We start from the raw sequence: 26,113 nt of genomic DNA, 5'->3' as shown, positions 1-26,113 counted from the left end.
TTCTTTCGTAAAATATCTCTCAATATATTTCTATCTATATAAAAAAAGTCCATAAATGATTCTGTACATCTAGCTTCACACAGAGAGCTTAATCTCCCTGCGTTAGAGATACTGAGATGGGTTTTAAGACTCCTCCTGTGTCCCCACAGACGCCAGCGACAACCTGGCTCTGTCCCGGCCCGCCGCGGGGCATTTGGTGTCATTATTTTCCGGCTCGTGCCTCCGGACGTGCATGGGCGAGGGGCAGCGCTTGGAGGGCGTGCCTGAGGGGTACGGCACCTGTCCGTTCTTCTCGTCTGAAAAAAGTTGTTTTATTACGTCAAAGAAGTTACTCAATGGGCTGCCTAGGTACACAGACGGGGGACAAGAGGAGAAAAGAAAAGGGGGGAAAGAGAGAAGAAAGAGAACAAACAAACTAATGAACAATGGGGTTCACAGGAGAGAGACGCGGCTAACACAGGTGAGGCAGAGCAAGCAGAGGCGAAGAGGAGGAGGAGGAGGAGGACGAGCAGACACAGCTGGGATGAAAACTGCCAGAGTAGACACGTCGCGACTATGTGATGTGTGAGCTCCCATAAACCATGCACATGGCACATGACAACCAATGAAAACACACAAGTAGACAATGAATCTAAAATTTAACATAAAAGATAATTGATCGATTAGAGTCTTCTGATGACTGACACTAGGGGAAAGCACTCTTACATATAAACAGTGGGATGCACATTTAGTAAGCGTGGTGCTCCAAAGCAGATCTGGCCAGCCAGAAGCAGGACACATGGAGACGACAATGAAAAAGCATACAGCTAAAAGTCAAAGTGGAAAGACGACAAAGGATCTGTGTCTCTTCTGATTTCGCCACACTTAATAGTATGTGGAGTTTTTGTTATTATAGCACTAAATAGCGAGTCGAACCCTGAAACACGATGCAGACCGTCTGTCTTGTGGCTTTTGAACCGAGAGAGGTGCATAGAATACTGGACTTAAAAACTCACAAAACTTGTTAAAGGGGGGGCATTATGTTACCTTTAAGCTTCATATTTCTCTCTGTGATACCTGTGGACTAGCTTAGCATAATTTACAGTTAAAACTCCTCATTTTTCTCACACTGGTGCTCTGTGCAGGCCCTCTACAGCCTCTGCCTGAAACGACTCAGCCAGCTCTGTCCCTTTAAGAAACCCCGCCCACTACAAGCCCACTTTCCTCTGATTGGCCAGCTCTCTGAAGCCTGTGTAGAAAAAACTGTGTGAAACCTGGCGTTCACAGCAGCCTGCAGACTGAGCTGAGAAGCCGTGGGATTACTATAACATATTATTACATTATTATAACATACTTTTACCAACAGATTTGAAACTTGTAGTGCTAGCATGCACGTTATAAATATTGTCATAACTTGCAGTGTGCTAAAGGTTTATTTCTTCCTAATGGCAATAAGCACCAACAGAGAGTGTGTGTCCTAAAGTGGGAAAGCACGTGATCTACAGATCTTTAGTCCACTGCAGGTCGGGGAGTAGTTACCAAACACGAGAAATGGAGCAAATACAGAGTCAGTGCTCTTTTTTGTTAATGATGCACCCACAGCTCATCGCAAACAGGAGCATTATAGAGACGCTTTAAGCACAATAGAGCCCTGTGGACGGACAAATGAACAGTAACGAGTAGAAATAGACTATAAAACGCACACTGGACTAGAGAGTGTATATGTTTATAGGCACATTCAACAATGCTACTAGAAATTGGAGTTTTTGTTATGGCCAGTTTGTGCAATGTGCACACATAGCCAATGAAAGTACTGGCTGCAGGAGTCTGAAAATTTGGGCAAACTTTAATTTCATCCTGAATGAGCGAATGTGGTTTAGTTGTTGTGTTTGTCTGCGTGTGTACGGTTGGAAAAGTGTGACTTCAGCACAGTTGGTTTTGCTGCTCCATTATCCAACTGGAAAATACTTGCAGCCAACATCTCCCTCATGTTCCCTTTTCCTTTCTCATGTGTGACAAATTCCACATTTAGTAACTCCGCTCCACCCAAATGTGCACGTTTTCAAACCTGACAGCAAACTCATGAAAGTTAATGATGTCGGCGGCTCAGTGAAACACAGACGCGCTCTCTAAATGAATGGCTGTCCTCTGCAGTCCTGAAGTATGCTCGCGACGTTCCTCCACACCTCTTTCATTGTTACGCTCCTCTATTGTGCGCCTAAGCCGGGCTCCCAGGTAAGCTGCTGTTAGCGCTGATTAGGGGACATAATGACCAGGACTTGATGAAGCCTTTTGTTTGACACACATTGGTATGCAAAGCCATTTCTATTCTTAATTACAGCTATTGGCTCCTTTCAAAAGCCCTGTGGTCAGGTAGCACTAAAGGTGTGTTAGGAGGTCAGAGGAAGGAGGGAGGTGGAGGAAATGGAGTTTAATGATGCTTTTATTTACTGCTAAGCACAGATTGACCCGTTCAAAGAGCCAAATTACAGAGTGACACTCCTGAATTTAATTAGACTGACCTTGGTCGAAGACAGCCAGTACTGACTTTTGATACCCGGCTCTGATAGCTCTGACAGAGCAGTGCCTTTACATTTACATTCTGTAATACAATGGGTACACTCTGCAGCTTTAAGTAGCCCTTAAATTACCAAAGCGTAGCGTATGTAATTTATAATAATTTGACCCTACCTTAGCCTTAGAATCAGCTCTACTGCATAAAATATAAGAAGTAAATGTTAAACTTACTGAGGCACAACAATAACAGACGGTTAAAGAGCAGCTCCAGTCATGTTTTAAGACACATAAGATGCTCTGCTTGAAATAAGAAATAGTGCTTTCTCTCTCATTAGAAATTCCCATATCTGCATAGTCCCCGCCCACTATGTGCTACATTTCTCCTTTTCGTAAAATAACAGCCAAAAACAAAACTCGTCTCTGCCATCGTTAAGCAGCAACTTGTTGAAACTTAGCTAGCTTGAAGTTTAGTAATTAGTAGTCGTAAAGTTAACGTTAGTAGTCAGTAGTAGTAGTAGTATCCAAAGTGGTTGCAATAAGTTACACATAATGATATGCGTAGCGTCGCCCCGTCCATTAACGGGATTGGCTCCTTAGGTTTGTGATGTCTCAAACCTGCCAATCTGAAAACGTGTTGTTCAGCCTGTCCTTGGTACACTGCAGTTTAAAAGCAGACAGGCCCAGCCATGGAGATGACAGCTGATGTTGTCCCTGACATGTAGCACATGAAAAACACCACATGGAGATGTTTAGGTTAGAGAAGGTTAAACACTGGATTTTCACTGGAGGGGGTCTTTAAATACGACAACATCAGAGATGCCTGCTGTTCAATTCTGAATGCAACTAAGAGTAACACTACATACAAAAAGCCAACTAAAACTTCTCACTTCAGTATGGTAACCAAGTTATATTATAGCTATAGTATCACTTCAATAACCTGCATTAGACCTGTGATTGCAAACGATATTTAAAGGCTTAAGAAGGGCACAAACATACAGACACCAAGATTCAAGGATGGGATGAAGTTAACATAGAAAAAAATCCTTTGCGGCTGGTGTTGTTTCCCTGTCTGACCAGAAGGTGGAGCTGTTGTCAAGAGGATGGCGACTGAGACGCACACAAGCAGAGCAGTGATTCACCAGGAAGGACATGCTGAGAGCAGAAGAGGAGATAGATCCCTGTTTGTGCCTTATTTTATTTTCATCATCCAGATGCTGATGTGGTCACTATTGGGGAAGAACAGTCATATGCATGTCCAGGTACATAACATCAGGTCTTTGACCAGCGAGAAGACGGAGGAGGTTTTAATACTGACAAAGTTCACAGGTGTGATTAAGGTGTCCATCAGAGGTTTCAGGTTTTTGCCTTCGGAGGCTCGTGGACGTGAGAAAACGGGGGCAGGGGGTCCTATTGTACAAGCACCCAGAGAGAGCGAAAGAGCAAGAGCGTGCTTGTCAGGTGTGGCGTGGCTGTGCGGAGCAGTGCATTGTGGGAGTGTGTTGAGGTACAGCGGTGTTGCCATGGCGACAAGCTCCTACAATCATTCTTGGAAGCAGGAGTAACAGAATGCAAATCAGCTTACCCTACCTCTACTCTAATCTCCACTGCCAGGGCAGCGAGGCAACATTTGACCCGCAGTCGCTGCTCGAGAGCAACTCCCACCCTTTCATGGCAGCGCGGCGCCGGCATGCAAAAAGGAAGCCGTTTCCAGAAGCGGAGAGAGAGAGAGGGGCTCGGAGGATTTCAAGCGCGGGGGGGAAGGAAAGGAGGGCAGGATTTAGCTTAGCTTCAGCGGTGAGAGTGGTTTCGCCAGGGGTTGGGATGGGCAAATGAGGCGTTTGGGGGTAAGGGTGAAGAGTTTGTGGAGGAGATTTTGAAATATTTCTTTTGGAAACAAAGAATTGTTACTCACCAGACAGCTGCTGGACCCCAGGCTGGTCATGTGTGCTTAACAACTGGCTCTGAATCGTCTCCACTACTCGCTTAAAGCGCCGGCTGGGTCCTACACACAGGCACAATCAGAAGTATTACAATCAGTTAAATCACAATGCACAAGTAGTAGCACAAAGACGGACAGCAGCGTGTGTAGAAAATATGCAGATGGAATTAACAGAGGAGGAAAGTGAGGGTGAGAAGTAGCACATAAACACAAGTGTATGGAGTAAGAAGAAAAGCTGCAGAGAGCCAGGGACGAGGCTTCCCTCCGCTCCTGCTGGCTGCCTGATGTTTACAGTGCATGGTCAGCGACATGGAAGAACCAGCAGGCTCCAAACAGCCACAATTACACCCCATTCAGCTCAAATGTGCCCCCACTTGAGCGTGTGTGTGTGGCTCGCAGTATTTGTGTGTGTGTGAGAGACATTGAAAAAGAGAATGCATGTGTTTCTGCAAGACTAAGCATGCACGCATGATTGCAGAGTATATAATCTTGCATAGCCAGACCTCATCTTGTTCCGCTCAGGGAGGTTTGGGGGAAATCTTATCAAGCAGTGAGGATTGTAGGAAGAAGTTTGAAAATCCTCAGGCTGCCATTCTTTTTGGCAGCCACTTTGAAAACACCCACCTCTGGCAACAGCACTTCTGCTGTATTGGATACAAACAGTTTATTTGTATCAGCTTGGAGTGTGATGGTGTGCCGCTTGACATGTAAGAGTTTTAAAAGTGACTTGTGTGCGTGAATTTCCCCAAACGTCTGATGAGATGGAAGACCGGCTATTCACCACTGTGTGCGTAACTCTGTCCTCTGATCTGTTCTCTCACAGCAGGATGGTTTCATCTTCACTCTCTCCGTTTGGTCTGTCCTCAAGAGACGGAATCTAATCTAATCGAAAGCAAATGTGTTGCCTTTTTTTTTTTAATTAACTCGGCCTACCTGTGCATCAGGAGCACCTGCTTTATGTTTCATCACTTTAAGTTCGCAGCTTCTGTGTTTCTGTGGGTTGTAGTGTGTTGCCTTTAAGTGCAAATGCAATGTAGATGGGATGGTCGCTCTATGTGTCTCTTCATCCTCTGATAGACAACAAGGGTCCAACAGCACATCTCATGTCTTAGGAACTCAAGGTCTGGGCCAATAGGAAGAGAGTATGATCCCAAGGCATGAGGTGCCCCACTTCCACAAGGGTGGATTTGAAAATGGTTACGTTTCTCTGCTCAAGTAGTGTTAACTTAATGTCATTGGTCAGGTAATAAACAAGCTCAATATCAGTTTCAAACTTATCAAACTTGTAGTTTAGGGTAGGTAGGGTAGTTAGGTACGATCTTAACTTCTTTGCTATTTTTTTTTCTTACAGAAATCGACCTGAGTGATGTTATATCATTTGCTTGTGATGTTAGCCTCTTGTAGCATAGCAAACATTTGTTTTAGCCCTATAAAACAATGTTAACTAGACTGTAATCCTCTGGAATATAACTGAAAACAACTCCGTTTGTTTGGGATAATAAAAAGCTAACTGTACTGTAACAGATTTAACAAACACACAATCACAGAATACAACAAGATCTTCTTCTTCTAACGTCAGCATGAGGTAAAACCTACGGCTGAGTCTTACGCCCAGTAAAGCTTGTTGTCACTTCACTATGTGGCTTACTTCACCCATAGCATACTTTTTAACACAGTAGACCCATTCATACTTTCTACATACATTCTGCTTGTTAAAGAGAAGTGACACAGCTCATGACTGCAGACCTTACTCTCCTCCCATGAGTCACAGACCCGGTGTCTCCACACATGAGGGCCACAGTTGGACTGTCTCGTGACAGCCTGGTGCCCTTTTCAGTGTTCATCGTGCCTCTTGGCAAATGTATGTAGGATAAGAGGGTATACTAAAGGAGTAGATGTTAGTAAGTCGGTGCATCCTGACCTGAGAGCAGGGTGAATGTGACAGAGTAGATGCCGTTCTCCTTGGTGGCGGCTGTGCTCTCCGTGTAGGTGATATCCACCTGGAATTTGACCGGCTTCTGGAAGACTGTGGGGCCCGCTGTGGACTTGTACTCTGCTCGGAAACTGGTCTGAGAGATCACACTGTGGCTCAGGCTGGGGATCTGGAAGACAAGAAGAGGAGTCAGGAGAAATGGACAAAGAGGCACAGATAGGAATAAATATAAGTAGTGAAAAGAGGCGGGTAATTGGATTATACATAGGGAGCATTGATGTTTAATTTTTCTCCCACACCTTGCAAATGAAAAGGTGAATAAACCCTCATTAAAATACCCTCCACATTCGAGCGAGCCACAGCTGAAACTCTAAGGAGATTAATGCCTCGGGGAGTAGCCGTGCATGCCGGGGAGACTTAAGCTAATGTAATCTTGAGTCATCCAACAACACGGCACTCTCCCGCCTAGAAATGAATTTGTATGCCCGATGAACAGGTGAGCTGGGAAATAGTCACGTTTCGCCCATAGTGCTGGAGAGGCTTTGACATTCCATTAATGTGAGTGTGCTGAGAGGTGTAATTCCACTGATTCAGGTGCCAATCTCCTGTCTGGGATAGCAGCTAGCATAACCCAGAGGAGAAAATAGCTACCTGCATGGAAGGGGAAACAGATTTAACATTGACCTGCTCTGGCAGAGTTTGCATTTACTAAGACTTTGTTAAATCTAACCGGGGTGAGGAGAGGCTCTGCTCAATTATGTACACTGAATATCAACGAGCACGGCTCAATGTTTGTTCACACGGGCTCCTCGAGAAAGCCTACATTTTGCCCCCAGTCTTGCATGTATTTGTACAAACACACGATGATAAACACACCGCACACACAGATGCAATCTACGCTCTCCATTTCTCGCATCTTAATACACACACAAACACACGCACGCACGCACACACTCAGCACACAATATTGGGGGCAAAGCATCTATATGCTAATGATCAATGCTCTCTGTTGATTTTCCATTGACCTCAAGTGAGTCTGCAGTCAGAGGGAAAATGGAAGCGCTGAACACAAGCAGTTTACTGAATTGCTACATAAATCAGAAGCATGTTAGCAAACATTCAGCAAGAGGCAGCTCGTAGAAAAGGTGACATCCCGCATCAGGTATTACAGGTAATAGTGCTGCATGAGGACATGCAGATGTACAGGGAACAGCTGGGACACAGGGAGCAGGGGTCAGAGGGCGGACCGTAGACCATATAAAAAGATGGATGACATGACGGCTCCCAAAAAGTGAAGCCAAAACATCTCTAGTGCCCCCTGCTGACTGGCTGCAGTGTAGGTCATAAAGCCCGCCTCCTCCATGCTAACAGATGGGACATGAGTCAAACTATAAAATCAAAATATGCGCCAATTTTTTTTCTGTCATTATATTTAGTTCTTATCATGCTGATTTACGTCCAAGTGTTAATTTTTCTGACAAGTTTATTTTTAATTAATTATTTGATGCTGTCAAAATGATGATTGACAGCTCTGTTGACAAATACGGCTCCTGCAGCCGATCTGTTCTGGATTAGCAGAGTAGAGGAACGGTGAGAGGAGACGTAACTAAAACAATCACTACAGTCACTGATGTTTCTATATCTGTGAACGTCTGCTTCAGACCAACACAACAAGCTGTTCTGCTGTTAAACACGGCGTGCAGGATCCTTGCTGTTTTTTCGGTAAGTTAAGTGTGTGTTTTGGTTAGCGGAAGTGGCTACGGCGGCTCCACCTGCCAGTGAGGAATTATGAAAGAAATGTAGCCATTACCGAGAGAAAGGCTTGGACGATGTCCGCCTTGATGGAGCTGAGAGGCTTGTCTCTGATGACGATGAAGATCTGCTCCTCTTTTTCCAGGTTGATGAAGTTACCAAACCAGGATTTTTTGGCAAGTCTGCGGGGAAAAAACGAGAAGAAGATATTTAGAGTTTGCATCCCCTTTTGCTTCTTTGTTTAACCAACCCATCCCTCCATGCATCCATCTTTATCTCTCACAAAAATGGAAAACAGGTGAAGAGTTCTCCCTCTCTCACTTTCTATCTGCAGCTCTGGGGAAATGGAACGGAGCAAACGGATACCTCGAGGGGAATGAGCTAAAACTGTGCAGGGGAGGAAAGTTTCCTGACATTTCCCCCGGTGTGTAACTGGGTGTGTGTAAATGCTTCAATGTATATGTGTGTGTGTGTGTGAGAGAGAGATGGAGAGGGAGTGAGATAATTGAGCCTCTCTGTGAACAGAACTGTGGGTCCAGAAGGGGCAGAGGTGGATGAATTCACTACTGGCTTTAGCCCAGGTGTACCTGCACCCACTAATAAGCCATATGGACTCCTGTTTTCTGCCTTATTAATAATTCATGAGTAACACTGATGGACTTGCAGGACTCAAACTTCAGCAAGGAGAAAAACAATCCTCCACGGTCCTCTTAAATATCTATAAACAGTCATCTGCAGGCTTAAATAATGTTATAATGCTGGCAGAGACATCACAGGACCCATTGTTTAGCAGCAAGAATCTGGTTACAGCTGGTGTGTGAGTGTGTATTCCTGTGATCAAGCCCAGCACAGCTAAGAGAAGGTCTTTTCCAGCCAGCTCAACCAACTCCTTCCAGCCAGATTCTTCTTCCCAGCCAGATGGAGATGGCCGAGCCAGACAGCCAGCCATCCAAACAGGCATATCTAGGCCAACCTTCAGTTATCAGGCCCCTGGGAGCTGTGCAACATCACACAGGCTACCTTCCCTCCCTCATAACAAACCCACCACCTCCTGCTACGGTGCTGCCTCTCCAAACCCAGACCGGACCTCAGGTCATTACACGGAGCTCGGCAGGCAAAAAATCAAACATTCATGGATGTAATACTTTCCAAAACATCGCGCTATCAAGAGGGAGCGAGTGTGAGCCAGTGACGGAGGGGCTGACAGGTTATGCATAGTTATGACAGGCTTCAAAAAGTTCAGCTTCTACTCACTCTGGGGAAGACTCTGGTGTGAGGCTGGACATCTCCTCTTGTGTGGGAACTGTGGAGGCAGGGTCAAAGGTCAGGTTTCACAGATTGTAAGATAATTCAGTGTGTGCTGTAAAAGTATGATGTCATGTACCTTGGAGTTTCCTGCGGTGGAAGCGTGGCGAGCCCAGGAAGCTGTTCTTGATGGAGTTGAGGCGCGTCCTCCAAGGCAAGCCTCCGATGGAAGGGCTGGGGGGCGGCGTCGGGGTGGGGGTCCCGGATGGACTGTCCTTGGGAGTGTGCACCGGGGTGCCCTTTGGGGTAGGGAGGGGGCTGCCTCGAGGGGAGGGGTGAGGGGTGACCTGTATGAGGGGGATAGATTTGGGCGGGTGGTCAGTGAGAGATGAAGGCGACGGCGCCACAGGGTGAAAGTGGTGCAGCCGGATGGGCGACAGCGGCACCGCAGGGCTGAAGGGCACAGAGAGCTGGGGGTTGGCGGAAAATTGGGAGCACCGTACCTGGGGGCTTTTCGGGACTGGAGAACTGGGAATGGAGGACGGGGTAAACGGGGAGGTTGGGGAGGACGGAGAGGTAGGGGTGGGGGGCATGGAGGCAGTGGGTGGCTGCGATGGAGGCTGGCAGGGAGTGAAGCTCTCTGATTTGGCTGCAGATGCTGATTCTGGGGATGTTTCGGGGAGCGGGTTGGATCGCGTGGCTTGCAGAGGCTTGGGTGCAACTTTGGGCTTGGCTGGGAGCGTCTGCGTTTTGTTGAGCGCTTCCGGCAAGGGCTCGCAGTTCGGAGAGAGCGAGTTGGGGGTGGAGATACGGGGTCCTGTGCGATTGGGGAGGGGCTCAGGGGACGGGCAGGGGCTTGTGTTAGGAGACTGCGACAAGTCGGGGGACTGGGGCGGTACGCAGAACTTTCTGACAGGCTGGAGGTAGAGGACACATTGTGAGGACACAGAAAAACACAGCCAAGAGCCAGAGCAGGTGGAGGAGGAGAGGAAAACAAAGCGGGGACCCATGCAGGCACACAAACAAAGAGGAAAAAGTGAGGCAGATCAAACAAGCACACAGCCAGAAGGAGAGGCAGCCGAGAACAGACAGGTAGGTGAGGGGTGTACATACACGGAGGAGAAAAGAAAGAAACATGCAGTTAGACCGTTCAGTGAGTCATGCAAAACACAACAAATTATATGAGAACAAAACGCACAATGCATTGAATAACAGCAACATAAAACACATGCGGGTGGACTTCTCCTGAATAAAACATGCAGGCAGATAAAAGCATGAAACACAGACAGGTGTGAGAGACATTCATCCAGCTGTGAGGACAATTTGGGCTGTTTCAGTAACAGGGGGAACACCACTAAGGTGTCTGTGCTCTTTCCATTTTCCAGATAGGCTTATTGATCTGTTTCATTTGGTAATGGTGAAATCGCAGCCTCCAATGGTGCACCATTTCCCCTTACATGCCTCCCCTTTACCAGCCACAAATCTGAGAAAATAACCCCACACGGAGCCCCTCGCTGGGAGCACAATCCCAGCTTTGAGGAGGTCTGGGAAATCAATTTCCCTTTCAGATCAGCCTGAAAGAACCTGTGTGGCGCGAGGAGCTCGTCTTAGGATCCCGGCTAATCTGGAGCCTTCTCAGGTTAGTCAGCTGGAAAAGTTTTGACTACAAGCTCCCCAGCTCCGAGCAAGAAAAGTGGGATTTTCTGAAGCATTCGCTGAGCTGGATTTCCACAGAGCTCAGGCCACGGAAAACAGAGCGAGAGAGGGATAATAGGCAGAACGGACGGAGAGAGAGAAGAGGCTTTAAGGGAGGGGGAAAGTTTGCTGTGCTGTGACGTCCCCCCTGTGTAGGTTTATCAGTTTGTTTACTGGGAGTTAACAGAAAGATCCAACAGGGATGGCTCATGTGAAGTCGGATCTAACACAGGAAATGAAGAGTTTACCGTGGTGGATTAAAATTTAAGGAGTGGAAAACATAACATAGCTCAGAGTAATAACAAAGGGGAACAGAGGAATATTGCACGAGCAGAGAGATACAGAGATGTTTTCATAGTGTTCTTTGTTAAAGGTCAGAAGCCGCTGCAATATAGCTGTAGTGACTCTCTTACTCTCTCTCACAGACGTGAACAGCAATAAGTTGGGATCAGCCGTAGCTGGACGCTCGTTATCCCCGAGGACAAACCAGCAGATACCTGTGTGTTGTACGTGCGTGTGTGCTTCAAGGTGCGCGCGAGGGTCGTGACTTACCCGTGGGCTGCTGAGGGGGCTGGTGGAGAGGCCGGAGGAGGCTCCGCTAATAGACCGCGACCTGTGGCACAAACACACACACAGGGGCAGAGATAATTTGTGGGATCAACATGTGTAGCTGTTGCATGTTTCAGTAAACACAGATGGAAGAGAGGGCATGGAGGTTACATGTTGCACGCAGTTAGAAAGCACTACAGCATACGTTGCCTGCACAGTAGCCGCTATCAAGCCCAAAAACTAGTCACACAAAGAGGGTTAAAGCTTCACAAGCAGTGATTTGACAACAGGCATTACTAGCATTGACGTCCAGCAATTAGAGTCCGAGCAATTAAGCTCAAATTTCGGTTTCAAAAATGTTGAATCGGCTGCAACTTCCCCTTCAAATCTATAGGCTACTTACAGATTAGCATTTTAATTAGCTTTCCGCTGCGTGTAGTTGCTAACAATCAGAACGTGTTGACTTTAAGGCCTTTGCACCAGATACGTTAGAAATATCTTGAGGGGGGAAATGAAGTGGGACATTTGGTTGAGTGCCATTTGTCATGTTTTTCCTTTTTCCCCTGCAGATGCCGTCAATAACCCCTGTGAGCGGCGCCCCGCTCAGAAAAGAACAATCACAGGACAATCTGTCTCCATCAAGCGTGCACGCACACATGTACACACACACACACAACGCGCAAAAACGGGGCCTGTCAACAGTCGGAAACGCCAGCTGCTCACTGTCACAACACTGCTCCTTTTTGTCATTCAATCTAACAATACCCCTCCCTCTTCTCTCCCTCTTTCCCCCTCTATCTCTGCAATTTTAATGCATTTGTGAACATGTGGCCGAGCTTAGAGATCTTTTGTCTCGATTTGAAAAGATGACGAGATAAACACTACAACTAGTGTTTTCTTTCTGTTGTAGAGGAAGACCTCGCGGACGGCCGTGACGGGAGAACGATGAGGGAGTTTGAGAAGGATGGAGGAATGAGGAAAGGATGAAGGATGGAAGGGGGTGGGATGGAGTAACGGAGACTGATGTTCATCCCTGGTTCTGGAGCAGTCCCACGGGGGCCACACATGCATCCATACGTGGGCCAAAAATTGTGAACACGGTAACAGCTATACAGAGATAAAAAAAGATACTGGTGCTGTCATAACAAGAAGCCTGGATTAGTTGTATTTGTATCAATCTTCTAAAGGTGGAGGAACTTATTCTCCTGAGAAACACCACAAGTAGAACAAAAGAGTAGCAACACTTACAGCTACCACGAGAGAGAGAGAGAGAGAGAGAGGGAGAGGGAGGAAAATATAGAAACACCCACTCTCAGGCTATTTCAGTAACTCTCTCACTGCCCCTTCTGTGAGTGTATTTATCGCACACACTCGCGCACACATGAGTAGGCGATGCTGAGACCACGTTGGCTATGAGTGTGAGCAGCTGACCAGATTGTTGCTATCATTTACATTTAAGTCCTGCAGTCCGCCGAGACATGCCCACAGTCTCTCTCTGCAGCGCCCGTGCGCACATAGTCAATTGCACTCGGTCTAAGCGTGGCCAAAGCATAAAGCCTCGAGTCGTTCTGAGCATATTGTTAGAAGCACTCTGCATCTGCTCGTGCTAGGCCAGCAGGTCTGCAGAGCTACTGTTACAGATGGTTATAATGTACAGTAATGGGCTGTCAGGCTCAACCTTGTTTTGTAGAGACAATAAATTATTGTTGACGAATGTTTGACTCACAGTGAGCAGCGTACACGACTAATCATTCATCATCCATCATATGAAATCAAGTGTTTGTAAATCAGTCGGATGGGAGCGAGTGTGCGTACGCCGTTGCTTTAAAGGGTCAGTTCACCCTAACTAAAACGTGGTTCTCAGGCGGCCGGTATCTTGGCGTAAAGGTATTTCTGGTTTCGTTTGTATGCTTCTTGAGATCCTGCAGAGATTTCTGCCTCCGCTACAAAATAAACTGAGTGGGTGAGTGGAATTTAATTTGTGGAGCTAAAAGCTTCTAAAAATATTGATAAATGAAGATTATCCACACAGCACACTGTCATAGTTTTTAGAGGGACTACTTTATTGTTAATGTGTTTGTAGTTTCAATGAAACAGAAGACAGTAAATGAGAGACTGTTTCTCTAAAGTCACTTTGCTATTCATTTTCTTTGTGATGGAACGCTAACTACAGTAACTATGGTAACTATTGGTAAGTAAATTTTATTACTACTGTACTTAGGATACTTGTATTTATGAGGACCTTTCGGTTTGTGTTGATTTTGGCGCCCCCTGTGGACAAAGTGGTACCTCTTATCTCTTTGCTGATCTTGTCCTGTACCTGTGTAAGCTGTGTTTTTTAACAAAAAAAATCTCCTCCTGCTTTCTTTTTAGATTCAAACGTATCACTAGCTGTGAATCTTTGCCATGGAAAATATAGAAAAAAGGCTGATTTGGCAGCACAAAGTTAATAGCCTCGTCTGACACCTACCCCCCGGCAGTGCTTACAGGCATTAAAATAATTATCAAGATATAATCAATCGTGTCGCTGATGGTCTTGTTTGCTTTTGTAGCTCATATAGAGGCATCAGGATTAATTTCATAACCAGTTAAAAACTCCTCACAGGAGCTTTAAAGGGGTAACATGCGACTTTCCAGTAGATTCCAGTAGATGTCACACTTGAGCACCAGCATTAACCCAAAACAAAGTTCTGTTTGGCCACAGCTCCGCCATCCCTCAGTGCCCCTCCTCCCCTCCACCAACACCTCCTCGCCTACCCTTCCCTTCGTGTTCCTCCAGCCTGCAGCTACGCCAGAGACAGCGGCCGACATCGGAATATAAGCTTCTGGGAACAATGCAATGTCAAGTGACAAGGTTAGTACACCAAGATTTTTACATCTTGGCTATTATTCGTCATTCCTAAAATAGGTTTTTGATGTCTAGGGTTATTTTAGCAACACTAGAAATGTTTTCGCTTCGTATGGGGCTGTTTGTTTGATATGCCGAGTGACCTAAATCCATGAAACATAATTTTAACTTCCTTTGTATCCTGCCAATGCTAGGTAGCTAACACATCAAGTACAGTATGCTTTCTAGCAACGTCATTATGTAGCCTCATGACCAAACCCCCGGAATCAGGAGCCGATAGTAGGGAAGAACGACGTCAAGTAACGGTGTGAGTGATGACACACTGGGCTAGCAAGAGCATTGTCGTCTTAGCTATTATTGTGTCGGTCCTTATATTGATTTTTATAGCATACAGTTATTTTAGGAACTTATTCAAAATGGTATGATGATATTATGACACTTCTACTTTCACTTCACGACACACCAGCAGGAAATATTGCACTGCCTACACACCGACTATTAATCTGACAGTTAGTAGAAACTTTTGGGATTAAAAATTGGACACTTAACCTGCAATAAGCTCATAAAATACAGTGTTTTGTTGTTGTCCAGAGCAGTTACAACCAGCTCCAGCTGCTACAATATTATTAATAGTAAAATATCTGCATTAGGAGTTGCCAATTCATTCAGTACATTAACTTTAAAATAACTTTTACCTAAATTGTGGTATTTTAGCAATTTGGATGAAGTAACCTTTCAGTGTGTCTGTACTTGCACCTATTATGTGTAATGCTGTAAGTGTGTGGCTCCCATTCCTGTCTGTCTTTTATCCATTAGTCCTCCAGCTAACATTTCCTACAAGCCCATTTTGGAGCAGGGCCCGTGTCCTCAGCGTGTGGCCACCGGAGGAGGCTGAGACCCATCCAAAGCACCCGTGGGGGTCTAATGTTTGGCTGTGGGGGATGGAACAAGTACAAGAGGTTCTGTGATGAGGGCATGGACTGAAATAAAAAGAAAGTGAAGCAAAATGAAATTGATGGTGCCAGGAGTCAAACTGCGAGCGGATAAAACAGCCGCGGCCAGAACACAATGCTTCTGCTCTGCTGGTGAGATTTAAGGCAAGAGGAGAAAGTTCTCTCCGTCCCTCCTCTTTATTGACTTTGTCCTGCCAATATAGTTCCTTAAGTGGAGTAGATATTCATATAAATCAACATTGCTTTTTAAATTCATTTCCTCTCCTGCACCCTGACAACTCCCCGAGGACTGGCTGCGTTAATATTCACAGCTCAGCTCTGCACATTTCTAAATGTAGTTAGACCCCTGCAGTTAGTGCTGTGGAGATCAGTGTTAAAGGTGCTTTATTTGTGCTCATTTGAGCCTCTTAAATAAATTAGAGTCAATAATTAGCATGAGAGCCTGACTTATTAAGACTGCTCCCGCTAACCCAACACATTCAAACTGCATGAAGCAACTAGAGCAGATCTGTGAAGGGGAAAAAAATCAATTGATATTCTCTTCTTCACACTGCAGCACTTTTCCATATTTCATTTACATATCATTAACCTCCCTTCATTTCTCCTGGCATGTTGTTAAGATTTAAAATTAAATCAGTGGGATTTCTTGTGCTTTGAGTTCAGCTTTAAACGTCTTTTTAAGATACTTTGGGGTGTATAAAGAATGAAACGGGCACACACGGGAGAAAGTCCCCATGTGGAGCTCTCTGCAACACAGCTACTGCAGCATTTATCCCAAATCTATTTAATCAGACTTCACAGGCGCAGTCAAACCACACATCACATGTATGAAAATGCAGCCTGCATGGGCAGTTGATCAGATTGTGACTGCTTGCATGAGATACGCGAGGTAAAGATGCAGAATACGTACTGAGGAATCAGGCGTTTTTATAGTGTAATTTTAGATAAAACCATTTCGCCTCTCTTCCATCATTTACTCTGCTAGAAATGTATCCTGTCAAAACACATGTTTCAAAGTCAGTCCTCTGTCTGACACCCTCTGATCTCAAGTTCTGCGAATCTTCGGTGCTGTCGACAAAAGTTTGCTGTCGGGGAGAGATAAGGTTAGGTTCAGAGGAAGTCAGTCAAACCTTTGGACGTTATTCTTCTATGTATGTGCATCATCTATACACACGCGCACACACACACACAAGCACATGATCAAATAAAGCGCACACAAGGAAGCGATAAAAAGCCAAAAAGTAAAAAAAAAAAAGACACAACAAAATCCAGACTTTTTTACCCACATCTTTTTCCCTCCACTGCCGGAGAGATGTGAATTTGCAGTGGGGGGAAAAGAGACGTATAGCGAGAGGGAGATCTGATTTGATTTGGAGGCAGAGGGGGTTGCGCTATATTGGACTCCCCCCCCCCCCCCCCCCCCACTGCCACCTCCAACCCACCGCAGCTGATAGGAAGCCAGACAGAGAAATACTAGCAGCATTTCCACATTAGCATAGCAATTCCATACAAACAGAGGGGGGCGTTCGGGACTGAAGGTCAGCTGCACATGAGGGACCACAGAAGAGAGAGGAAGAGAAAGCTGGAGAGAGGAAGAGGAGATATGAGAGGGTAGAGAGAGAGATTTGAGTGGAGCGGGAAAGACTGATTTAAAGTAGTGTGAAAGGAAGATGCAGCGGCGCCTTTTTAATGAATCCAGCTGCTGATAAATGTAGGATGGACACAAACCTATTTCTGCGTTTGTGTCTCTTTCATGAGATTTAAAGGGATAAAAACTAAGGTCCTGTATTCAAGAGAGTTTCAAAGCACTAATTTCAGTGCCCTTTATGAAGACGTGTATGATTTATGAACTGGTGTTGACTCCGCTGCTGATGAGTGTATTAGTAATGCTCGATAAAGTCATTGCAAACTGGCCTATTTTGGGATTCTGCGCCTGACTGAAAGAGATGAGTCAGAGGGAAGGGCAGGAGAAGTCGGCTTCTAAACTAACGCAACCTTTAAATAAAGGAGGGATAAGACGGGGATCGCCTGAGGGGATGAAGGAGGCGATGAAACAGAGGAAGATGAATCTGAAAACTGAAATAAATTCAGAGGCACCAGAGGACAGAGAGAATTAGGCACAAGTGTTTGGAGGTGGGAGCTCTCGAAATGGATTTAAACTTCTGAAGTGCTTCCCCCAGTGAGATAGAACGGGAATAAATTCTTGATATTTTGTTGCTTGCAAAGAGCTATGGAGTTTTTTTTATTAATGCATCTGACATTTGGGTGAATATTCTACTTTATAGCTGTATTTTTTTTTTGTTATTGTAATATATGTGCTCCCTGCATCTGTGAAAGCTTTCCCTGGCACTCTGCCAATCTGCCTATCATTAGGCAGATCAGGTCGTCGCCCCCCTCAGATTCAATCTCCCCCGCTGTCACAAACGTCAGAGCCTGTGAGCGGCAACGCGCGGTGTGATGATATATTAGTTGTTGAAATAAGATGAGAAAATAGATTTAAAATCAGTGTGCCTCGTGGGGGTGTGGTTCCGGCTTGACTTGAACATTTGGAAAATGGAGAAACGGAGAAATGTTCTGCATGTGGAGAAAGTGGGACGCAGTGTGAGAGAAGTGATTATCAATTCGTGCAGATTATCAAGAGCAGAGATAATTGAACTAACACCAGAAAAAGGGAGGGTGTAGATTTTAAGGCAATGAATTGCAAATGCGCAGTCTTCCTCAGCTTCACAATTTAATTAATTAAGACAGTTAAACTTAAGAAACTGCCATCCCAACACTCTAATGGACCCAGCTTCTTTCATTTTTCATGTGTAATAGCGCATTAGAATAGATTTATTCCCATTTAAACAAAGCACCGCTGCATCTTTCTCCTCCCGTGGACGCCTCTAGTGTTCGGGTGAGACACAGAGCAAGAGGAGGTGAAAAGGTGTGGAATGAGTGGCAAGTGAATACCTTTCTTCTTTGCTGCGTTTTGTACCGGCGTCTGGAATATCCAAGCTTTTACTGTACACTGATTTACTACAGTGAGACAGGAGACAAAGCGAGCAGAGCGTCAGACTTGGTTAATGTTTGCTGACACCAGAGCCGGACTCGCTGTCAGACCTGCTCAGAGCTGCTCGATCCTCCAAAAACTAAAAGATCTCTTCTCTGATCATTTCTTTTGTGTGATTGCTTTTTTAAAATGTTCTTCTTGCATACCTTTGTCCATGCTGTGTCATGTCAATTGCCCTCCTGGCCGGCACCGGTGATCCTCCGTCCGTCACACTGAGGACCTCCATGGACTTCCTCTCCGGTCTCCTCTTGCCGTGACGGTTCAACATGGGGGAGTCCACCCGCTTCCTGGGAGGATCTGGGCGAGAGACATCGATCGAGCATCAACACGATGCACCTGAGCCGACGTCCCTGCACATTAATGCCTGTATTTCTACACATTAGGTACTTCTGTGTGCTGTGTGCACATGTGTGAGTGTTTGAGTAATGTTAAGCACTCACTGATCGCAGTGACATTGTAACTAATAGTGAATAAGTGATGGTTTCCTCCCAGACCTTGAACTAATGGCCACTGTATTGACTGTATCACATTCACTGAAGAGGGAGTCTATTCATCAAAATGTCGCTATCTCAAAGCACACACACATAGATTTTAGAACATAATATTCCTGCTATCGCAGAGCTCTTGTCAGAAAATAACTCCTGCAGAAGTCTAAGTAGAGCATCGCTGCTGCTGCTGCTCAGATTTCTGTGGGTGGAAATCTGTGCTGGGTTGTGGTGTAAGGACGGGAGAATACCTTTTTTGTGATGAGTTAATATCTAAACCGCAGCGGTAAGAGCCGACAGAAAAATCTCTGGCCTATTGACACTTTTCATTTCTGCTACTATATTCAATAAACAGAGAGCCTTTTCCACCGGAGAGCCAATCCACCGCTACTAGAGCTAATCCAATCTCTTATCAGGGAAAAAAAAACTGCAGATCGGTTTAAAATTAGAGCCAAGGCACATTATAGTCACATAGTCCTCTTGTTCAGATATACTGTGTGCCATTCTGCGGCTGATTTCCAATTTTTTCCTGCTGTTAAAATGTCTCATTAGTGTGAGCCTCACCGACTTCGTTGCGAGGGGGGAGGTTCTGGTCCTCCTGACTGGGATACCTCTCCTTACGATCCAGTAACAGGAAATAGATCATCTTTTCTTGGTTGTCGCTGCAGAGAGGAGACAATAAAGAGGTTAGTTAAGCATCCAGAATACAGATAAAATGGTTTAAAGGAGCCACTGTCAGTCAAAGCCGGTGTTGTCTGTAATCGATAGTAGCAATAATATTTAAAATTGGCGCCATAGATGTGGAGAAAGTTGTACAAACAGCTTGTGGTTTCGCCCATTCTACATTCCTACAACACCCAGCATGCATTGTGCCCCTCCCTCTGAAAGGAACGGCCCAGCGAGAGATGCTGGAGTGAAACACTACCGTTTTCGTTGCAGGCAATGCAGCGGTACAGAATCTGAAATACGATGAGAATATACCGGTGGATCTAAAAAATCTTGACATGACATCGGAGGCGGGCGTCCTAGATTGACAAAGTGTAGTTTAGCAAGCTCCCTGGCCTCTGCCAGATGATGCGTTTTACGTACTCTGGCGGAGGTTTTCCAGGGCCCATTGGAGAAGCGGATAGCGTCCTCCAAAGGCACAGAGCGAAACTGCTTTTTATTTCTACCATAATGGCTTTAGCTCCCTATAAAAGCATGATAGGACTGAGGTTGAAAATCAGCGAACTGGCCCTTTAAGAATTTATTTAAAACACATACATGTGTAGAGATGATTAAAGCGATTTCATACATACCAAACCAGCATTTGTCTGCAGAGCTCAAAAGCTTTAAAATGCAAAAACCCTCATGATGATTAATGTCTTTTCATCTTTTGGGCTTCATTGTGAAGCAGCTACTAAATAGCCTCCATCATTAAAACAAAAGTTTAGTTTTACAGCTCATTAAGCTGTCATATAATATTCTGCATATACTTTTAGGGATATCTCCACACGCAGCGTCTGCTGGTAAGTTTTTATGAAAAGTATCCAAATATTATGAGTTGGTTCTTTTGTTTCCCTGTAAATCAGGAGGCCTAATATCTTTCTCCTCTGGGCCAGCGCTCCCGATGCAAAAAGCCCAGGGATTGGCCCTCCATAATAAAGACAGATTGGAAAGCAGCAGGAGGCAAAGAGACAAGGACCTGCAAGTTCAGCTAAAATGAACCAAGGGAGGGGAGATAGAGACCGCTGATTTTCCTCCAGTCCAGCACTATTATGGGACGCTCCCAGGAGGGAGGAAGCAAACGGAGGAGATGGGGAGAGGGGGGAGTGATGGAGTAATGCTCGCTTAGTGTTAAATTAAAGAGGCGGGGCAAATGTTAAATAGAGGTAAAGGAGATAGAAATGCAAACTACAACAAAAGCAAAACTAAAACATCTGAATGCCCATACTAATTACAGTACAGACTGCAGGTGTAGTGTATTCACAGGACCAAACACACCAGCATGTGTGTGACTGAGACACAACAGCAGCAGAACATAAACCATGTGACCCAGGGGCTTGTTCGAGGTGCAAGCCATGATCAGTTTTGGAGGAATGCATCCAGTGGCAAGCGGTGTAAGCGCTGTGTGATAACAGTAAAGTGATCTATAGCTTGTGACATCTAAAGTGACAGCCTCACAGGATTTCATAAGAGCAGGGGGAAAAAAAAACAAGGCCGCCTGCGTGCACGGACACCACTCATCTTTCCCTCTATTGCAGCACCGCCACAGCTTCATGTCCTCGTCTCCAGCTGCTTTTACTGTTTAATTTTCAACACATTTTCACCTTCATTCTCATTCTTCTTCATCCCACCTCTTCCTCTTTCCCATCCCTCCCTTTTGCCCCTCCGTTCACTCACTCATCCGAGAGCAGGTCTTTCAGTAGTTTGTTTTTGTCCCTGAAGCAGCCCAGGGAGTGCATGCTGTCCAGTACGTCTGGGTCGATGTCGTCCGCAGAGGGCAGGCTGCGGATGGTCACCTTCCTCGGCACTGGCTGCTCCGGCTCTGGTTCGTTCTTCCCCCCTCTGAGAAAGAAAAGGGAGAGGAACACTGTCAGCCATTTTGTTTCCCTAATGTAATTAAATAAGTGTGAATACAACGTTTGAAAAGCTTATAGAGGAGTTAACTTAGCTACACATATCTAGTGAGTATGTACTGGAAACAGAATACACAGAAAGTGAAACATTTCAATTTTGTTTGTCTCTTTATTATCTGAGGCAAGAAGTTCACCTCATTATGACCTCGGTTAACATCATGAAACTTTTATAGTCACCAATTTTCCCAAACTTTAGTCATTTCCAGTTAATCTCCTCCTGGTTTGTTTACCACACTTAGTTTCTTCATTAGTCCCCCCGTCTTCCCAGACACTATCCTAGTTCTGTCACTTTCCTCTGTCTCTCTGTTTGTCTCTCTTTTGTCTCTCTGTGTCTGGGGAGTACACGAGCAGGACTTTATTCTCTGGGATTTGAAATGAAAGGATGATCCATGCTGACACCACTTTCTGCAGGATTTCTCGAACACTCCAGACTTTTGAAAGAAGAACCAAATCATCTTCAATTTATACAAATGTGCCAATACGCAGAGACTCTTCCCAAACAGATTCACATATATAAGCAACCACGTTCACTTTCACTGAATCTGTTTTTTTCTACAAGTGAGCCCAGTGAAGCAGGAGGCCCATAGGCAGCTGTTAAAATCATCTGCACTGCTCTATAGGCTGTGAACTTCTGCACTAGATCCACAGTGATTATTCACCTCACACAACCTCCAACTCCCACTTACTTTGTGCACATTAAATTTGGCAGTGGGGGTGGTAAAAACAAACATTACATCTAACACTACCCCGATTTGTTGTCCACTTAAAACTACACTCATTTACCATTTTACCAGGTCCACCTTGCTGAAACTAAGGCAGTAAAATACAAACACTAAAACAGCAAAGGCTCCAAAATCCCCATTAAGATTCAACAGTAACAATAAAACAGAACATTATTAATTAATGTGCAGGTGTATGGCTTTAAATTGCTTTTATTCTAGCTTGGTGTAGCTAAATGGCCGGTAACTGAATGCAGGTTTCTTCACTGCCCTTTATTTGTGATTCTGGTGAGGAGCTGTCCTTTCAGCACCAAAGCTCTGCTCAGCTGCTACTGAAACACTATAAATACTGCTGTATACCTACCTACCTATCTACCTACCTACCTACCTACCTACCTAACTTTCTACCTTGCTACCTACCTACCTACCTATTAACTAACTTCATGCCTACCTAGCTACCTAGCTACCTAGCTACCTACCTAGCTACCTACCTACCTACCTACCTACCTAACTTTCTACCTTGCTACCTACCTACCTACCTATTAACTAACTTCATGCCTACCTAGCTACCTAGCTACCTAGCTACCTAGCTACCTACCTACCCACCTAACTAAGTCCCTACTTAACTTTCTACCTACCTACCTACCTACCTCCCTATTAAATAACTTCATGCCTACCTACCTACCTACCGACCTACCCAACTTCCTACCTAACTTTCTACCTACCTACCTACCTACCTACCTACCTCACTCACTCACTCACTCACTCACTCACTCACTCACTCACAATAGGAGTGGATGACCTAATCCAAAAGGTGTTGTTTGTATGATTTGGATAAATGGCTGCACATTTCTCATTTTCACCTTCCCCTCATGAGCTCCTTCTGAGAACAGAACCTCATTCATTTATTCACACGTTCACTCTTTCAGACAGTCACTTGGCCCGGCCAACTTCCTCACTGACAAACCTCTCGTTGCATTAGTCTTCTCCCCCAGCTCCTCTCTTGTCTCCTCTTGTTTCTTTTATCAGTCTCACTGTCTGTTTGCATGATCTCTCAGCACTCGACAGAAAACATAACTCAGCCCCGTCTGGGAGTCACAACCTCGTCCCATGATTCATCTCTGCTCTCAGTGTAAGAAGCTTTAAAGACTCTTAATAAAATCTTTAAATCCCTTTTTCAGCTGGTAACAACAGCTTCTTAATGGTGATAATCTGATTCTTAGAGGGAGGATATCAGCCTTTATGAAATCAATTAGCAAAAACCCTTCTAATAAATTAACTCTGGCATAATTTACGACGGCCTGGACCACAACATTTCTCCAAAGATTTAGCTTCTCTGTAATGAAAGTTAAACGATGGGTACACTGAGGTTAGGTGGGGTCATTCCTCCACCACCTCCCTGCTTGCTCCCTTCCCCCTACTCCCTGTTCAGCTGACCATACGCTGCACATCCTCTTTCATGCACTGCTAATTTACCCCCACATCCCCGAGAGTGGAGTCATGCCCTGCCTGAATGTACTCTTGTATACAGGGCTGAAACTCAAAGCCATTTATCATGAGGTAGCTCCCCTCAGGACTACATCCCCTGCAGAATAGGCAAGGAGAAGAGAGGAGGGGAGGGGGAAAATAGAGGAGAGGAAAGAGGAAGAGGAAAGGAAAGGAAAGGAAAGGAGAGGAGACAAGAAGAAAGGTGAGGAGTCAAGAGGAAAGGAAATGAGACAAGAGGAGAGGAGAGGAGACAAGAGGAAAGAAGATGAGGCAATTGGGAAGGAAAAGGAAAGGAGAGGAGAGGCGACAAGAGGAAAGGCAGGAAAGGAAAGGAGACAAGAGGAAAGGCATGAAAGGAAAGGAGACAAGAGGAAAAGAAAGGAGACGAGAGGAGACAAGAGGAAAGGAAAGGAGACTAGAGAAGACGAGAGGAAAGGACAGGAGACTAGAGGAGACAAGAGGAAAGGAAAGGAGACTAGAGGAGACAAGAGGAAAGGACAGGAGACTAGAGGAGACAAGAGGAAAGGACAGGAGACTAGAGGAGACAAGGAGACAGAGGAGAGGAGAGGAGAGGAGAGGAGAGGAGAGGAGAGGAGAGGAGAGGAGAGGAGAGGAGAGGAGAGGAGAGGAGGATGTAAAAAAGGAATACAGAGGCGTACTTACATGTACCATGTGTGCTTCTGGATCTGTTCTAACTGTAAAACAAACAAAAGAGAGGAAGCAACAGGTGAGTACACAAGCAACATGCTGCATTTGAATCATTTTATTATATTTGGGTGTTAATAAGATAATCAAAGGCAAAAGAATCCTTAATGAAAAAAGGTGAATGCAAACAGTGTTCAATCTTTTTCCTGTGCACAGAAACATCCGGTGCACTTCTGCATCCCTGAGCGCACCGACTTAATAGAATCACAACAGGATAATACAGCCAGACTGAATGCTTGAAGTAAATAATGAAGCCTTCAAATATTAATACTGCCAATGGGAAAAAAAAACTTATTGAGAAAAAGACAGAGAGAGGTGCAGCAAGAGAACGAGCGAGAGGTGAAAGCGCTGAGCTATAAACAGAGAATATTATCTCCCTCACACACACTGCTGACCCTGCCAAGCCCTCTGGTCTGAAGGGAATCTCCCATTCTCATTCCCCTCCCATCTCTCTTACTCACTCGCTTGCTCTCTCAATACTACTCTTGTCATCACACTTTTTAATATGGCCACTTTGTCACCAACACTGTCAACACGGACTTTGCCAAGTTGATAAAAAACAGAAAGAGAAAGAGGGCAAACAAAGGAGGATGTCTGTTCCAATGACTTCCCAGTGTTTCAAGTGGCCACAGAGGAAAACAGGATCAATGTCACTGCTGGGACTTTTTAATTTGCTCACAGCACTTCTAATTATTATCACTTATTCAGAGCTATAGTTCTAGGACATGAGTCTTCATCGACATCTCAATGTTTCCGCGTCCCCAAAGGATTCCCCGCTGCGCTGTAACGCTGATGAATGCCTTGCGTGTGATGCAGAGAGCTGCCCAGACTGCGGTCACTGACTATAGGTGAATCCCGTCTGCTCCCACAGAGGTCACCGTATTGACAGAGACACCCTGCTTGTCAGATACAGGCCAGTGGGTGACCTACTCTCTCCCACATTTATTGAAGGCCTGGAGGCAAGAGACTGATATCACACGCAGGCTTGGAAGTGATGTGGTTTGAAATGCAATATCACATCAATCAGTCTCTAAATGTGACAGTACCAATTCCAGCTGCTTTCACTCAGGCTGAGGGGAAGGCTGCTGTAATGCTGCTTTGGTTAGGTGTCTGTTTGAGTGTGTGTTCAGGTAGGTTTTCATCCAGGTGCTGCCGGATGTTATTTCACTGCAACTTGTATTTACACAGGTTAATACTAATGTATGAATACAAGGGCAGGTCATCAGTCATAGGGCAGGTAGGGTCATCAGGGTGGGAGGTGCAATTGGGTCCTGCTCTGTCGTACAAAGCAGAAAATACAGTGAAGACGTACAGATAATGGCTCGTATTAGTTTAATAACTACTTTTTTGACATGTGTTTCACTAGATAAAAGATTATGCTTTAGGTATGTGTAATCTGAACCAAACAGTGACACACACAGTGCTAGCCTGAGCTGAAGCTACTTTTCCTGCTTCATGTGTGTCACAGGTCTGTCTGTGATCCTAAAGTTTTCCCTGTGTTCCTGCTTCCCTTGTGTCTCCTCCCCCCGTCTGTCTGTGTGTGTTTGGCTGTGTTCAAAATGCAGTACTACATACTACATACTAAATACTACATGCTATATACTGCATTCGGCGGTAGTATGTAGTATGGAGGAGC

General features: G+C 45.2%; 1 protein-coding gene across 2 annotated transcripts in view; it reads right to left on the bottom strand.

Moving 5' to 3' along the window:
• brsk2a (BR serine/threonine kinase 2a) overlaps positions 1–26,113 on the bottom strand; it is a 194,728-nt gene that overhangs the window by 839 nt on the left and 167,776 nt on the right. Inside the window, exons 9-20 of one of the 2 annotated variants that reach the window (XM_069685876.1) lie at positions 24,436–24,467; positions 21,330–21,494; positions 19,512–19,609; positions 18,609–18,759; positions 18,363–18,428; positions 11,613–11,673; positions 9,505–9,712; positions 9,375–9,423; positions 8,179–8,302; positions 6,357–6,537; positions 4,409–4,498; positions 124–296 (exon numbers count right to left, since the gene is read on the bottom strand). In XM_069685876.1, the coding sequence (XP_069541977.1) occupies positions 124–296; positions 4,409–4,498; positions 6,357–6,537; positions 8,179–8,302; positions 9,375–9,423; positions 9,505–9,712; positions 11,613–11,673; positions 18,363–18,428; positions 18,609–18,759; positions 19,512–19,609; positions 21,330–21,494; positions 24,436–24,467 (1,398 nt within the window). Of the gene's footprint in view, positions 1–123; positions 297–4,408; positions 4,499–6,356; positions 6,538–8,178; positions 8,303–9,374; positions 9,424–9,504; positions 9,713–11,612; positions 11,674–18,362; positions 18,429–18,608; positions 18,760–19,511; positions 19,610–21,329; positions 21,495–24,435; positions 24,468–26,113 lie in introns of those variants that run through there. The other variant, XM_069685877.1, reaches the window with a different exon arrangement.

The sequence above is a fragment of the Semicossyphus pulcher genome, unplaced genomic scaffold, assembly GCF_022749685.1.
Source record: "Semicossyphus pulcher isolate SPU_LCO1_2020_fin unplaced genomic scaffold, fSemPul1.0.p SCAF_8, whole genome shotgun sequence".
In the NCBI taxonomy this organism is placed as follows: Eukaryota; Metazoa; Chordata; class Actinopteri; order Labriformes; family Labridae; genus Semicossyphus; species Semicossyphus pulcher.
The sequence above is the reverse complement of the archived record's forward strand: the minus strand, read 5'-3'. Positions and strand labels throughout refer to the sequence as shown.